This window comes from Loxodonta africana, chromosome 11 (assembly GCF_030014295.1).
Source record: "Loxodonta africana isolate mLoxAfr1 chromosome 11, mLoxAfr1.hap2, whole genome shotgun sequence".
NCBI classification, from domain to species: Eukaryota; Metazoa; Chordata; class Mammalia; order Proboscidea; family Elephantidae; genus Loxodonta; species Loxodonta africana.
This window is the reverse complement of record NC_087352.1, coordinates 28411350-28424760: the sequence shown is the minus strand read 5'-3', so window position 1 is coordinate 28424760 and position 13411 is coordinate 28411350. Positions and strand designations below refer to the sequence as shown.

The following is a 13411-nucleotide window of genomic DNA, read 5'->3' as shown; positions in this document are numbered from 1 at the left end:
ATTGTTCAGAGCAGGCAGATCCATAGAGACAAAAAACAGTTTAGTGGTTGCCAGGTACTGTGGAGAGGGGAGAATGGAGAGTGACTGCTAGTGGGTATGAGGTTTCCACTTGGGATGATAAAAATGTTCTAAAATTATTGTGGTGATGGTTGCACAACTCTGTGAATATACTAACACCCACTGAACTGTACAATTTACGGGGATGAATTATATGGTATGTGAATTATATCTCAAGATATCTCAAGATAGCTGTTAAAAAACTTAATGGCAATGAAGCTGTTAATTTTTTTTAAGTATACATGCCAAAAAAAAGGGAAGAGAAAAATTCTGTAAGGTGGAAAGGTAAAATAATACACAAATGCTAACAAGTTTCTCTACATACCCAAAAAACAGCCAGAACTGGACACAACAATAACAAAAAAAAATGCATACGAGACGCAAGAAATTATGCATTTAACAAAATAGGCTCAGAACCATACGAAAAAAACCATACTATATTACTGTCACAGGCCACATTTACCACCTGTGCCCCACACTGTGCAGGCAACACAGTTTCTCATCTCAGGATATACTAAATAGGCAAAGGAAGTCACAGAGAAACGCACAGGTTATCACCACATTTTTTAAGAGCAACAAAACTTGGCGTGGGCACAAGAAGCCAAGCACCAAAATCTCGTACAGGCGTATTCATGACCTCCTACGATTCTGTGAACGTGGAGGGAGCCAGGAGTTTGTCGATACGGGGAACCTCTGGAGGTAAAGACAAGGGGAAGGGAAAAAAAGACTAAGTCGCAAAATGGAAAAACTCACAGGAGACAAAGTTAAAGTGAGGAATGCAAAATTCTAATTTTGACATTAAGGTAAAAAAGATTAAAAAAGTGAACCTACAAATGCATAGAGACTAAAACGTGGTTTTATGATCGTAATTCAGTTGTTTCAACTATGGAGAAAATCAGTTTACAACGTGAAGGTAACGAACATAAAATTCTCACTCATATGAACGTTAAAAAAGGTTAAAAAAAAAAAAAAGTCTGCAAACGGACAGAAACTGCAAGGTGGTTTTGTAATGTTAAATCAGTGATTTCAACGTCCCTCGCTGATTTAGTTCTCAAGGGACTATGGCCTGGTTTTATCTCATGTTTCTATGACAGTATAAAGCGGAAAGGAAAACGAAAGAGGGCTTTTGATGTCAGTTTGGAATGCACTCCTGGGAGACAGCTCCCCGCCCCCTCGGGCTCGCGCCGACCGCCCCCACTCACCCGCGCCGTGCCCTCGGAGACCCCGCGGCCTCCATCATCATCGCCATCGCCGCCTCCTCCTGCCTTCCGCCCCAGCTGTCCGCCCCGCTGTCCCGGGGACCAGAAAAGCCTCATTCGTCGAATTCCGCTGGGAAGCCACCTCAGTGAATCACGGCCGCCGACACAATGGCGACGGGGGAAGGGGCGGCGCACCGGAAATGCGTCCAGTGAGCCAGGAACTATCTCATCCAGCAGCAACGCGGCGCTGGTGTCTGCCGGGCCGAGAGGCGGTGGGGTAACCTGGGCAGGGGGCCGCATTGGCGACTCCAGCAACGGACACGGGCGTCCAAGGCTGACGGCGTCAAAGATCCGAAAATGGAGCGAGGACGCCTCGGGAATCGGTGTCCAGGGAGCCGGGGATTTAGCGGGCGCCGCGCACTTCTCTGAAGAGGCCCCGTCTGCGACCCCCCCCACCATCGGGACACGGAGCACCTCCGGTTCCATGCCTTCCTTTACGACTCTCAGAAAACTTGTTACGCCTGATTCCTGTGGTTTGCGCCCATCGCTTGCTCAATTTATTCCTGGCTGTTTATTGATCTGGATTGGGAATATAAACGATGCCATTTTCTCCCGTTGGGTTCAAAAATGGGCTATTGTTGTTATACTGGAAAAGCGTGAACTTTTTTTTCTAATTTTTCTCGGCTGACCTTTGTTCAAGTATTTTATTTCATTCTCTTGGCTTTAGCAGGGACAGAGTCATCGTCTAAAAGATAATTTTGACTTCGTTTCACGATTTGTGGCTTTGGCAACGTTGTCAAACAGCTGACGTTTGTGCATACTGAGTGATGCTAGTGGAAACCCACTCCCATCCCGGCCCCTGTGCCACCACACACACACACACAACATCGACATTCAGGTCCCTGTGTCATTCATGAAGAAACTAACCAAATCCCTCTCAAACAGGAAACAAAGACTACTGATTCAGATGAGCACCTGATCCCTTGTCTTTGGGACAGGGATGGCAGAAAAGAATCAGCAGCAGGAAGAAAGGACCCAGAAATGTCCATCTCAAGAGTAGAACCCAGGGAATGACAGGGATGATGATGAGGATGATGCTGAAGATGATGGCAGCTGATGTTTTAGAGTATATCCTTGTGTTAGTTATCTAGTGCTGCTTTAATAGAAATACCACAAGTGGGTGGCTTTAAAAAACAAATTTATTTTCTCACAGTTTAGGGGGCTAGAAGTCTGAATTCAGGATGCCGACTCTAGGGGAAGGCTTTCTGTCTTTTTCAGCTCTGGAAGGAAGTATCTTCTGGCTCCTTAGTGAGTTTTCTTGCTCATTTGCTTAACTCTTTTATAGCTCGAAAAAGATTAAGACAACCCTACACTAATACTGCCTTATTAACATAAAGACAACCACTCCCAAACGGGATAACCACAGGTACAGGGTTTAGGATTTGTAACACCTATTTTAGGGGGACACGATTCAATCCATAACAATCCTTACACACACATTCCCGGAACCTCTGTTTTCTGTACAGGACCCCATCCTCAGCTGTATGCTCTGCCACCTGGAGTTCCCCTGGTTCACTCTTTCGGGTGAATTCCAACCTTCTGCTGGGGTGGAGGAGAATCTGTCAACCAGCTGTATGCAGACTTTCAGCTGATCCTTCTAGTTCAGCCCCTTGTTAGGGTACTCAGTCCTTCCAACTCCTGGTTTTTGGGGTTCTGGAGGCAGAGGTGGCTGCCTCCCAGCCTTCATCTTCACTACCTCCAGTTTCCTCTCTTGGGGCTGCTATCTCCATTACCAGTAGTTCAGCTGCTTTCCAATGATTGCCTTTTTCTCCTCCCATTCTCTTTACCCTCTGGGTTTAGGCCTTGAAAAAAAAAAAATTGTTCTTTTCTTATATTGGTGAAGTTTCCAGATGGTGCAGAAGGAAGTGGAGGTGTCCCATCAGCTATCCTTTACCCAAAGCCCAATGTCTGATGTCCACAACTGCTCACCTTCCACCACTCCCCCAGCCACAAAGGGAGCGCAATGAGCAGAACAGGCGGTTGTTTTTTTTTAAACTGTTCCCTGATGTTGTCATCTCTCCTCAGATAGTGACCTCTATAGGTCCTGGGGATTTTCAGTACTCAGAAGGCCCCTGCTCTGAAATCTGCATTGGCAGCATTCGTACTCTGATCACCACTTCGCTTTCATGCAGCTGTCTCATGCGCTCACTCCCTCTCCTGCAGGCACCCCATGGGCAAGTGGTTGGAGGAATCCAAGTGAATGTGGCCTCTGTATTGTCTTCTATAGCTGCTGTAACACATCACCACAAACTCAGTGGCTTGAACTCAAACATACTTTCAGCTGGTGAGCACCAATTTACTATCTTATAGTTCTGGAGGTCTGATGTGTCCAAAGTGAGTCTTACTGGGCACAAGTAAAGGTGTTGGCAGGGCTGTGCTCCTTGTGGAGGCTCTAAGGGAGAATGTTTCCGTGTCTGTATTTCTACCTTCTGGAGGCTGTTGACATTCCTTGGCTTGTGGACTTTTTTGGGGGGGGCGGGGGTCATTAGTCTGCCAACCTGAAGCCCTGGTGGTGCAGTGGTTAAGTGTTTGGCTGCTAACCAAAAGGTCAGCAGTTTGAATCCACCAGCGGCTCCTTGGAAACCCTATGGGACAGTTCCAAACTGTTCTATGGGGTCGCTGAGTCAGAATCCACTCGAATTTTATCGTTGGAGAAAGATGTGGCAATCCGCTTCTTAAAGATTTACAGCCTTGGAAACCCTATGGGGCAGTTTTACTCTGTCCTATAGGGTCACTATGAGTCAGAATAGACTGGGCGGCAGTGGGTTTGGCGTTTGGGTTTTATCCTACTTAATATGCCCTATAAAAAAAAAAATTTTTTTTTTTTTTTTATATTATGTCCTTTATCCTCTGTATCAGCGTCAATATCACTTGAACCTGCTAGGGTTTTGGATGACAACTCATAGCGTAGGTTGGTGGTGAGAAACTGGGAGGGGTGTAATGGCCAAAAAATAATAAAGCCGCCTTATAAGCTGAGTGGTATGGGACAAGTGACACACACTGGGCTTGTTTCTTCATGCTCAAATGGGGGCAATCCCTACATGTAGGGGATATTTGAGGATATAAGGTGCTGTACACAGGAGGTCTTCAATAAATAACTGCTGCTTAGGTTCTATAAATGGTTTGCAGGACAAAGGTGTAAAGGAGCCCCCAAAGAACCAACCTGCTGAATAGAATGTTTAGATTTTCCATCCTTGCCATTGTTGTTGTTAGGGGCCCTTGAGTAGATTTCAACTCATAGTGACCCCATGTGACAGAGTAGAGCTGTCTCATAGGGCTTTCTTGGTTGTAATCTTTATGGGAGCAGATCGCCAGGTATTTCTCCCGTGGGGCCGCTGGGGGGGTTCCAATGACAGACTTTCAGTTAGCAGTGAGCACTTTAACTTTTTGTGCCACTAGGGCTCCTGGGGACACTGGGCACAATGGATATTCCACTCCTCAAAGGAACAACTGTCAACTTCCACTGCAGTCTGAAGTGCCTCCTGAAGTGGCTTAGAGCTTTCTCATCTCCCTGGACAGAAGAGCGCCTCCAGATCATCAAATAGAAGCCTGGCTTCATTTTTAATGGCTGTGTTGTATTTCAGTCTCTTTACCATAGAATGTCTCGTCAACTGCACATTGCTAGACAATTAGGGAAGCCCTGGTGGCAAAGTGGTTAAGAGCTCAGGCTGCTAACCAAAAGGTCAGCAGTTTGAGTCTATCAACCATTCCTTGGAAATCCTATGGGGCAGCTCTGCTGTGTCTTACAGGGCTGCTATGAGTCAGAATTGACTTGGTAGCACACAATGGCAACCAGACAACAGACAATTAGGTTAGTTCCTAAGTATATAATATTTAAAAGCAGCACTTCCTAGATTTCACTAAACCCCACAGACCGTCATCATTTTCATCAATTCTCTGAACCACACAGACTATTTAGTGTTTTAATTCGACCTACTTTTTTCCTATTAGTATATCCTAAGCAGTTATCTATGAAGTCAGGAGTCTACTTGCAAGCTATTTCTTTTGTGATGCACCTTGAAATGAGTATATAAATAGTGGTTTCCATGTACACACACCTAAAATTATCCATAGCAGTAATACTTAGGGTGTGGTCTGTGAACCAGTATCTACCCATAAGCCACCTGTTATCAGTCCAAGATGGACTCATGAGCTTGCCTCAGAAAGTAATCCACTGCGCATAAAACCAAATTCATTGCCCTTGATTCTGACTCATCACAACCCTATAGGACAGAGTAGAACCACCCCATAGGGTTTCCAGGGCTATCATCTATACAGAAGTGGACTGCCACATCTTTCTCCTGTGGAGTAGCTGGTGGGTTCCAACAGCCGTCCTTTCACTTAACAGGTGAGCGCTTGTTAACCTGGTGTGCCACCAGGACTCCTTGTAAATCCACCAAGACCCCTTTTATTAGCTCAGCTGATTTTATTCTGAAGCAGTCTTTCCTGACGAGGAAGCAGTGTATTGGCAAGCTCATCATTGTTTTGTGGACTGGGAACAGTCTGTGGACTGGTTCCTTTACATGGTGTTGATCAAGCTTTAAGTATCTGATCCTAGGGTACCATTGGTGTGCCGGGGTGTGGGGCGGGGGGGCACGGTTTGGGAAACAGTGGTAAATAACAGCATGATGACATACTAGTTTGGAGAGTATGAGGTGGTGCTTAGGATGTTGGCTTCTGGCATATGCATATGGATTTGAGTCTGTATAACTTTGGGCAACTCAGCCACCCTCATTGTACCTTCTCATCTATAAAATGCTGTTTGCTGTCAGGTCAATTCCAACCCAAAGTGACCCCATATAACAGAGTAGGGCTGTCTCATAAGGTTTCCTAGGCTGTAATCTTTGGAGCAGTTGGTGGGTTTGAACTGGCAACCTTTTGGTTAGCAGCCAAGCACTTAACTATTGTACCACCAGAGCTCCTCATCTGTAAAACAGGTAGAGTAAAAGTACCTACCTTAGGATTGTGAGGATTAAATAATGTGCACAAAGTCCTTAATGCAGAGCCTGGTTCTCAGTATGTGCACAGTGAAGTCTAGCTGTTACCATCCTAATTCTTTTATGATTACAATGCTAGAAGTGAACATTTGAGGTCAGTATGTGCTTTCTGGAGCCCTGCTGGTGCAGTGGTTAAGCACTCAGCTGCTAACTGAAACATCAGCAGTTCAAATCCATCAGCTGTCCCTCGGAAGAAAGACGTGGTAATCTGTTCCCGGAAAGATTACAGCCCTGAAACCCCAATGGGCAGTTCTACTCTGTCCTATAGGTTCACTATGAGTCGGTACTGACTCAACGGCAACGGATTTGGTTTGATACGTACTTTTTTAAGGTTTCGCATACATCTTTCCAAAATGCCCTCTGGACAATTTACACTCTAACCGCAACGAAGGAGTGTGCTATGAAAGAACATACTATAAATGAGTCATAGACTTCGGTCCCACAATACCATTCATTTTGTTTTACCACTGCTTATTCTAAATATCAAATAATTACTATAACGATATTTAATTAAATAGGTGAGGGGGAAAAAACACACAGATTCTGCCACAAAAATATATAAATAGTTCATTTATCTCTTCTATTTTAGTCCTTGTCCATATGCATAAATCTTTACCACAGATATAATTATCAGTGTGCACAGATTACTTGGTATCTGGCCTTTGAAATTTATAACATTATAAACATTTTCAGGATTCATTCATATCATTTATCATGACCAAATGAACAAATTACTCACAGTAAGTCAACTGCATGGAAAACTAAATCTTTTGTCCCAACCACTACATTCATAAGCAACAACTCCTCACTGGTTTTATTTACTCACTATGTGCAGGGTGGTCTCCCCTGGTTGTCCTTAGGTCTTGGGAATGTGCTTATTCAGCACTTCCTTTTCACATTCAGTCTTGAAACCTGAGGAGGCCTGTGCACATTACATTGCAGAATGAGGTGAAAAAGGCAAAATCTATCCCCACTGGTTCAACAGTTACGAGGTAAGTGGTTTCTTCTTGACTTTCTTCTTACATAGCCCCCTGTTGTGCGTCCTCTGGTGACCGATGAGGTGGGAGCTTTGGTTGAAGGCCCGTCCACACTTGTTGCACACATAGGGGCGCTCCCCAGTGTGAGTCCTCTGATGCCTGACCAGGTGAGAGCTCTGGCGGAATGCTTTTCCGCAGTCCCCGCACGGGTAGGGCTTTGCTCCAGTGTGAGTCCTCAGGTGCTGGAAGATGGCCGAGCGATCATTGAAGGCTCGCCCACATTCTCGGCACTTAAATGGCTTCTCTCCAGTGTGAATCCTCTGATGCTGTGTGAGTGAGGAACTCTGGATAAACGATTTCCCACAGTCCTGACACACAAAGGGCCTATCTCCTATGTGGATCTTTTTATGCACAGAAAAGTACTTTGGGTTCCGGAGAGTTTTACCACACTCACTGCATCGGCAATGTGGGCTTTCCTTGTGAATTCTTGTGAACGTAATCTGCTGAGTGCTCTGGCTGCAGGCTGTCCCGCAACCGCTGCTTTCCCTGGCTTTTCCCCCTTCTAAGCTATTCTGATGAATTTTTACATGTGAATTATGCTTTGTGCTTTTAACCTGTGAGCTACGTTTACGTAAACGTTTTCTAATAGGAATTTTCTGGGGTGAAACAGGGCTTGTACAGAGACTGGTGTTCGCCCTGGATTGAGGGCTCTCACGGTTCTCCTCCTGAGGTTCAGCTTTTTCCTGAGCAAACCCCACTTGTTTCAGTGCCGTGTTCTGGACTCCCGGGACTTCATCTTCCAAGACATCTCCTGAAGAGGAGGACATGGAGCCACCCCTTGAAGACTCATCCACTTTAAGGCTGTGGGCTGGTTCTTCCTCAGAAACATCAGCCGTTGGAGTTAACTCTTTGCTTTCCAGTGTAGTTTCCCACCCTGAAAAAAACCCAAGAAGTGTGAGACAGTGCTAGAATGGCTCTGACAGTATGATAGGTATGATTAAGTATGCACAAGTTAGGGGACCATGAGGGACAGGGTATCTGGGGTGATGAAAAAGTTCTGAAACTAGACAGTTGTGACAGTTACACAACATTGTGAACACACTTAATGCCACTGAATTGTTTAGTTTAAAATGGTAAATTCTGTTATGTGTATTGTATCACATAGTATTAAAAAAACAAATTAAAAAAAAAAAAAGCCTAGTTACGAAAAAAAAACCCTGCAAGTCAAGGAGAGACTGAAAAGCAGTGAAGCAACAAAGACGGGAACAGAGAAATTGGTGATCAAGACATGGATGAAGCTATAAGCAGGAATAGCTGGTTGCTGGGTTGAAGCGAAAACACCATGTGCAGTCCTTTGTCCACCCAAACCTAGGTGACACAGGGAGCCTTCATTCTCCAAGCTCACCACCGCCTTCCTGTTCTTCTCATATACCCTCAGAGGACAGCAAGTCAGTCCCTCACCGGCCCGAGTCTTCCGCTGTCCCTGAGGCTCTCCCACCCCTCCAGGTCCACGGTTCTGGTTAGATCTCTGTGGGGCACAAAGTCTAGCACAGGCTCTGCCGGTAACAGCTCCACAGCCCTGGACACGTGTGACCTCTCCAAGCCTGACTCACCCTGTCTATAAACCAAGTAGGAAAAACAGTGAGCTGGCAGGGCTGTTAGGAGGAACAAAAGCTAATGGGATAAAACAGATGGTACTGTGTATTGTACAGGGTACTGGTGAGAAAAAAAAAAAAAAAAACAGTAATGACCCTAAAAAATACTTGGACTCAGCTTTGGTTAATAAGGCAGCATTGTATCAGCGAGTAGTGTCTGGGGTCTTAAAAGGTACGAGCAGCCGCTCAAAATACCCCTGGTCTCTATTAGCCTGGACGAACAGAGGAAGAAGACGACCCAGGAATCAGAGAGAAATGGACTGCAGGTCTGTCTCCATCAACTACTACCCCTTCTGTCATGAGACCGAAAGAAATGGATGGTGCCCAGCTACCATTAATGAACATTTTGATCAAGGATCCAATAGTTGGATCTTGATCAAAGGAAGGAAAAAATGTAGAAAAGAACTTCAAATTCTTATTGGAAACCAAGAGTTACTGAATACATTGAGACTGGAAGAACTCTGAATCTATTACCTGGAAACAACTTTTAGGCCTTGAACTGAGACTATCCCATGAAGTAATCTTTAAACTAAACATTTTAGCTCATTTAATAAAGAATGTTCACCTTGAGCATTGAACTCTTTTAAAGAATTATTTATATGGGATTAAACGGACATTAACTTTGAAACACAGACAAGAACTTTAAAAGGCAGAGAGTCCGGGTTAATGGTGGTGAAATGAGGGGCAGAGACGGGAGAATGGCGACAATGTGGAACGTGTAACCACTGTTAATGATCTGCACATGTAAAAACTGTTGAATGGGTATGTTTTGTTGTGCATATTTTTGCCCAAAAAAAAAAAAAAAAAAGTAACACTATGGTCCCCATTGTATTTGAGGTCATGCTAGGTGTAAGGACCAGATATCTGGGTCTGTGTGGGTGCTATTTGTCTCCACAGGAGGATGGGAAGGAGAGAAGGTGGTGAGAGAAGCCAGGCATGTGAATGGCCACAGGGCCCAGGACCAGGTGGTGGGGGCAGAAGCCTGGAGGGGTATGCTCAGGTTCGTCCAAGCTGCTTCTGCCAATGACAGTGTCTCCTTCCTTCCCTTCATGAGAAGGGCGAGGACCTGTCTATCAACCTTCCCCTCTCCAGGATGCAACTCTACCTATGATAACCACAAACTTGCTTATTACAGGAAATGGCATGGGTTGGAATAGTCCGTGTGCTCACTTCAGCTCTCAGTTCATTCATTAGAATTATAATCATTTATAAAACAGAAGAGGGGTCAACAACAGCATCTAAGCTGGTGTGAGGATACCAGGACATGGCTCGCTAACAGACCTAGGGATGGTGGTAACTTAAACCCAGCTGAGAGGATCTGGTAGAATGAGGGCAAAGAGAATGAGGGAATCATAGGAGGTGGGTGATGCTGGCTGAGCATACACTGGAAGTGCCTCAGGGGCCCAGGTGGCCAGCAGATCATGGGAAGCTAGAAAGAAGGGCTGGGCTGGGAGATGAATGATTGTTTCTGCTTTTGAAATTACATGCTTAAAATGACAAAAAAAAGGCACATAAAATACAATCTTTGTGGAGAACTGCTGAGGAAAACACAGCAGGACAGGAACAGGGCATCCAGAGGAAATGCTCTCCCTGAGAAGAATGCTGGCCCAGTGAAGATGGGTGGATTGAAGGTGATAGGGATCAATCTGTGTCCTCCAAAATATATACTGCAGTCCTAACCCCTATAACCTTCAGATATAACCCTATTTGGAAATAGGATTTTCTTTGTTATACTAACGTTGGTTGAGTCCTAAACCTAAAGAGACAAGAACGAGGGGAAGATAGATACCACATGAGGGTCGCCAAAGAAATGAGGAACAAAGGGGCTCCAGAAACTGCAAGAGACAAGATTCTTCCACCAGAGGCAACAGATAGAGAGCTTTCCCCTACACTGACTAATCCCCTGAATTGAGACATTTAGCCTCCTGAACTGTGAGAAAACAAATTTCTGTTCCTTAAAGCTACCCACGTGTGGTATTTGTTACAGCAGCACAAAGACACTAAGACAGAAGGGAAGACTCAGGGAAGGCAGGAAGATTCCCAAGGGACCCAGGTCCTCAGAGGGTCTAAACAGCTGCCCCTCCACCTTACTCCCCTCCTCCTTGCTCGAGTTCAGAAAGCGGAGCGTGAGTTCCAGGTGCTGGTTCCAGGAAGGCCACAGAAATTGCTGGGCAGGGGTGGGGCAGAGCCACCCTGGAAAGCAGTCACAGCCCTCGCTCTCTGGAGTCCTGTAACAGGCCACCAATGCCCAGTCCTAGCTGGAGGCCTTGAGAATGCCGGAAGGGTAGAATGGCTGGGGAGGCCTCGGCCTTACCCACAGAGACCAGGTTCCCCAAGGTCTCCAGCATCACGTCACGGTACTCTGTCCTCTGTGTTGGGCCCAGCAGCTTCCACTCCTCCCGGCTGAAGTCCACAGCCACATCCTGGAAGGTCACAGCCTCCTGTAACAGCACCCATGTGTCCAATCAGCCCAGGCCCTCATGCCTCAGCAGGAGGATCAGGGACTTGTCTGTACCGAGGGGGCCCTCGCTTTGGCATTTCCTCAGAGAAACACCAACTCGTTGCCCGGAAAACGTCTTGCCCCTCTGATAAGACTACAGCCTGGGTCTCAAGCTGAGAGGCAGAGCCCCACCCTCCAGCGCGCCCTGCACAGAGGTGAGAGCTTCTGGATTTAAACCCCAGCTCTACCCCTTTGTTGGTATACAGAGGTAGGTTTAGTGAACTTAGGCCCCGATTTCCCCTTCTGTAGGACAGGGACACTGACAGGGCCTTCTCCACATATCTGTTGGAATGCATAAATGGTAACATTTGAATGTAAAGCACACACTAATTCTGTCTATCATAATTATTCAAAAACATCCACGATTATTACAATTTGTGACATACAGCCTGTGTTTGGACATGGAGGGAAGGGACTGGTGGGTGGGTCAGTATGGCCTTCAGTTTCTCTAAGGCAGTTATGCTCCACACGTCTGGCACAGTGGACTGAAGCAGCAGAGCGAGGAGTGCTGTCCCTTTGCCCTTGCTCCACCTCTTCTCCAGGCTTGGCTGGTCCTTTCTCTAAACTCGTTGTGCCCCTCCCATTGTGCTTTGGCCACCACTGCAGGCTGCTCTGCTTTCTCCACCTGGACACATGGACTGCTGAGAGGATCTGGAAGCAGACCTGTCCCACATCCACAGTCATTCCAGCTCCCACCCTGTTCAACCTCCCAGGGACTTGAGGGTCCCAGTGTCTCACTTCCTGCCCCATGAGGACCACAGTGCTCTCGCCCAGGGCCTGTTCATCACTCCCTCCAGGAAACACCCCAACGCTGGTGATCCCCACAGTCCCTCTGCTTCATACCAGCACCAGGCAGAAAGAGCTAAGACAGAGTGTTGGGAGGATGGTCTGCCTCTACACCTCCTATTCAGGCTGTGTAAGCAGAAGCCTTGGGCCCAGAACATTTGTCTGATAAGGAGACTAGGAATGGGGTCTCTCTCACCTGCTTTTCCTTGGCAGAGCAGCCTTCCCCTCTATTCTGGACACAGTTAACTTTCTCTGTCTCTTGCAAATGTCCAGGCACCACACGGTACCTGGCCACCCCCACTTCTCTATCTGTTCTTGCAGGAGAAGTGGGCTCTCTTGTCTGCGGAGGGATGTGTAGAGAGCAACATCTGCACTAGCCATGAGGAGCGACCCCCTCACTGACCACGGGAGACCGGTGCCTGCAAGTGAAGCTGATCCTGCTCTGTCTCTTGTAAGTAAAGCGCTGCCCAATGCACTAGTAGAGCATGTGGCTTGTGTCTTTTCCTGGGAACCCTGAATTCTTGTACAGCGGTTACATGACACAGAGAACTGATCAGTGGGCTAACTGGAGCCTCCAAATGTAGCTACTGACACACACACACACACACACACACACACACACACGCACGAAACCTCCCATCCCTCCAACCTCTGGCCTGTCTCTGAAACGGACGACTTCACCTCCTACTTAGCAAAGAACTACAAGTGCCACAAGCAAACCACCTGTACCCCCCCATCCCCCTGGCATCTAAACTTTTCTGACACTGCCCCACCTAGATGCCCCCATCTGAGGCCACCCAGCTCTGAAAAGCCCCACCCCCACCGGAAACACACTCATGTTCTGATAAATCACCTTGCTCCAACAAGCCCTGCTCCCACTCGATACCCATCTCCTGACAAGCTCCCCACTTCAGTAACCTCCCCCCAAAAATCCCACCCCTACCTGACAAGCCTCGTCCCTCCACAAGCAGATATTCCCCTTCTCCCACTTGATGTAACTATCCACCAAGCTCCTGACACCTTTGTGGACTTAGAGACTGCCCGGGCTGGATCTGTGACCAGTCCTTACTAAAGAGTTGATCAGGATGCTAGGAGGAAGTAGTCTCCTGAAGCCCCTTCACCTCGAACTGGGAGGCTGTGGTGTAATGGATTGCTTTTGTGTGGCCTTTCTCTCTGGGGT

At 46.8% G+C, this 13411-nt stretch overlaps 1 protein-coding gene across 10 annotated transcripts in view; it reads right to left on the bottom strand.

Moving 5' to 3' along the window:
- Positions 1-13411, bottom strand: part of LOC100673067 (neurotrophin receptor-interacting factor homolog) — a 53553-nt gene that overhangs the window by 16569 nt on the left and 23573 nt on the right. For 6 of the 10 annotated variants that reach the window (XM_023543652.2, XM_023543657.2, XM_023543658.2 and 3 more), the window contains 2 exons: positions 11260-11386; positions 6869-8224 (listed from right to left, as the gene is read on the bottom strand). In XM_023543652.2, the coding sequence (XP_023399420.2) occupies positions 7299-8224; positions 11260-11386 (1053 nt within the window). In that variant the 3' untranslated portion in view covers positions 6869-7298. Of the gene's footprint in view, positions 1-1259; positions 8225-11259; positions 11387-13411 lie in introns of those variants that run through there. The other 4 variants (XM_064294310.1, XM_064294311.1, XM_064294312.1 and 1 more) reach the window with 2 other exon arrangements.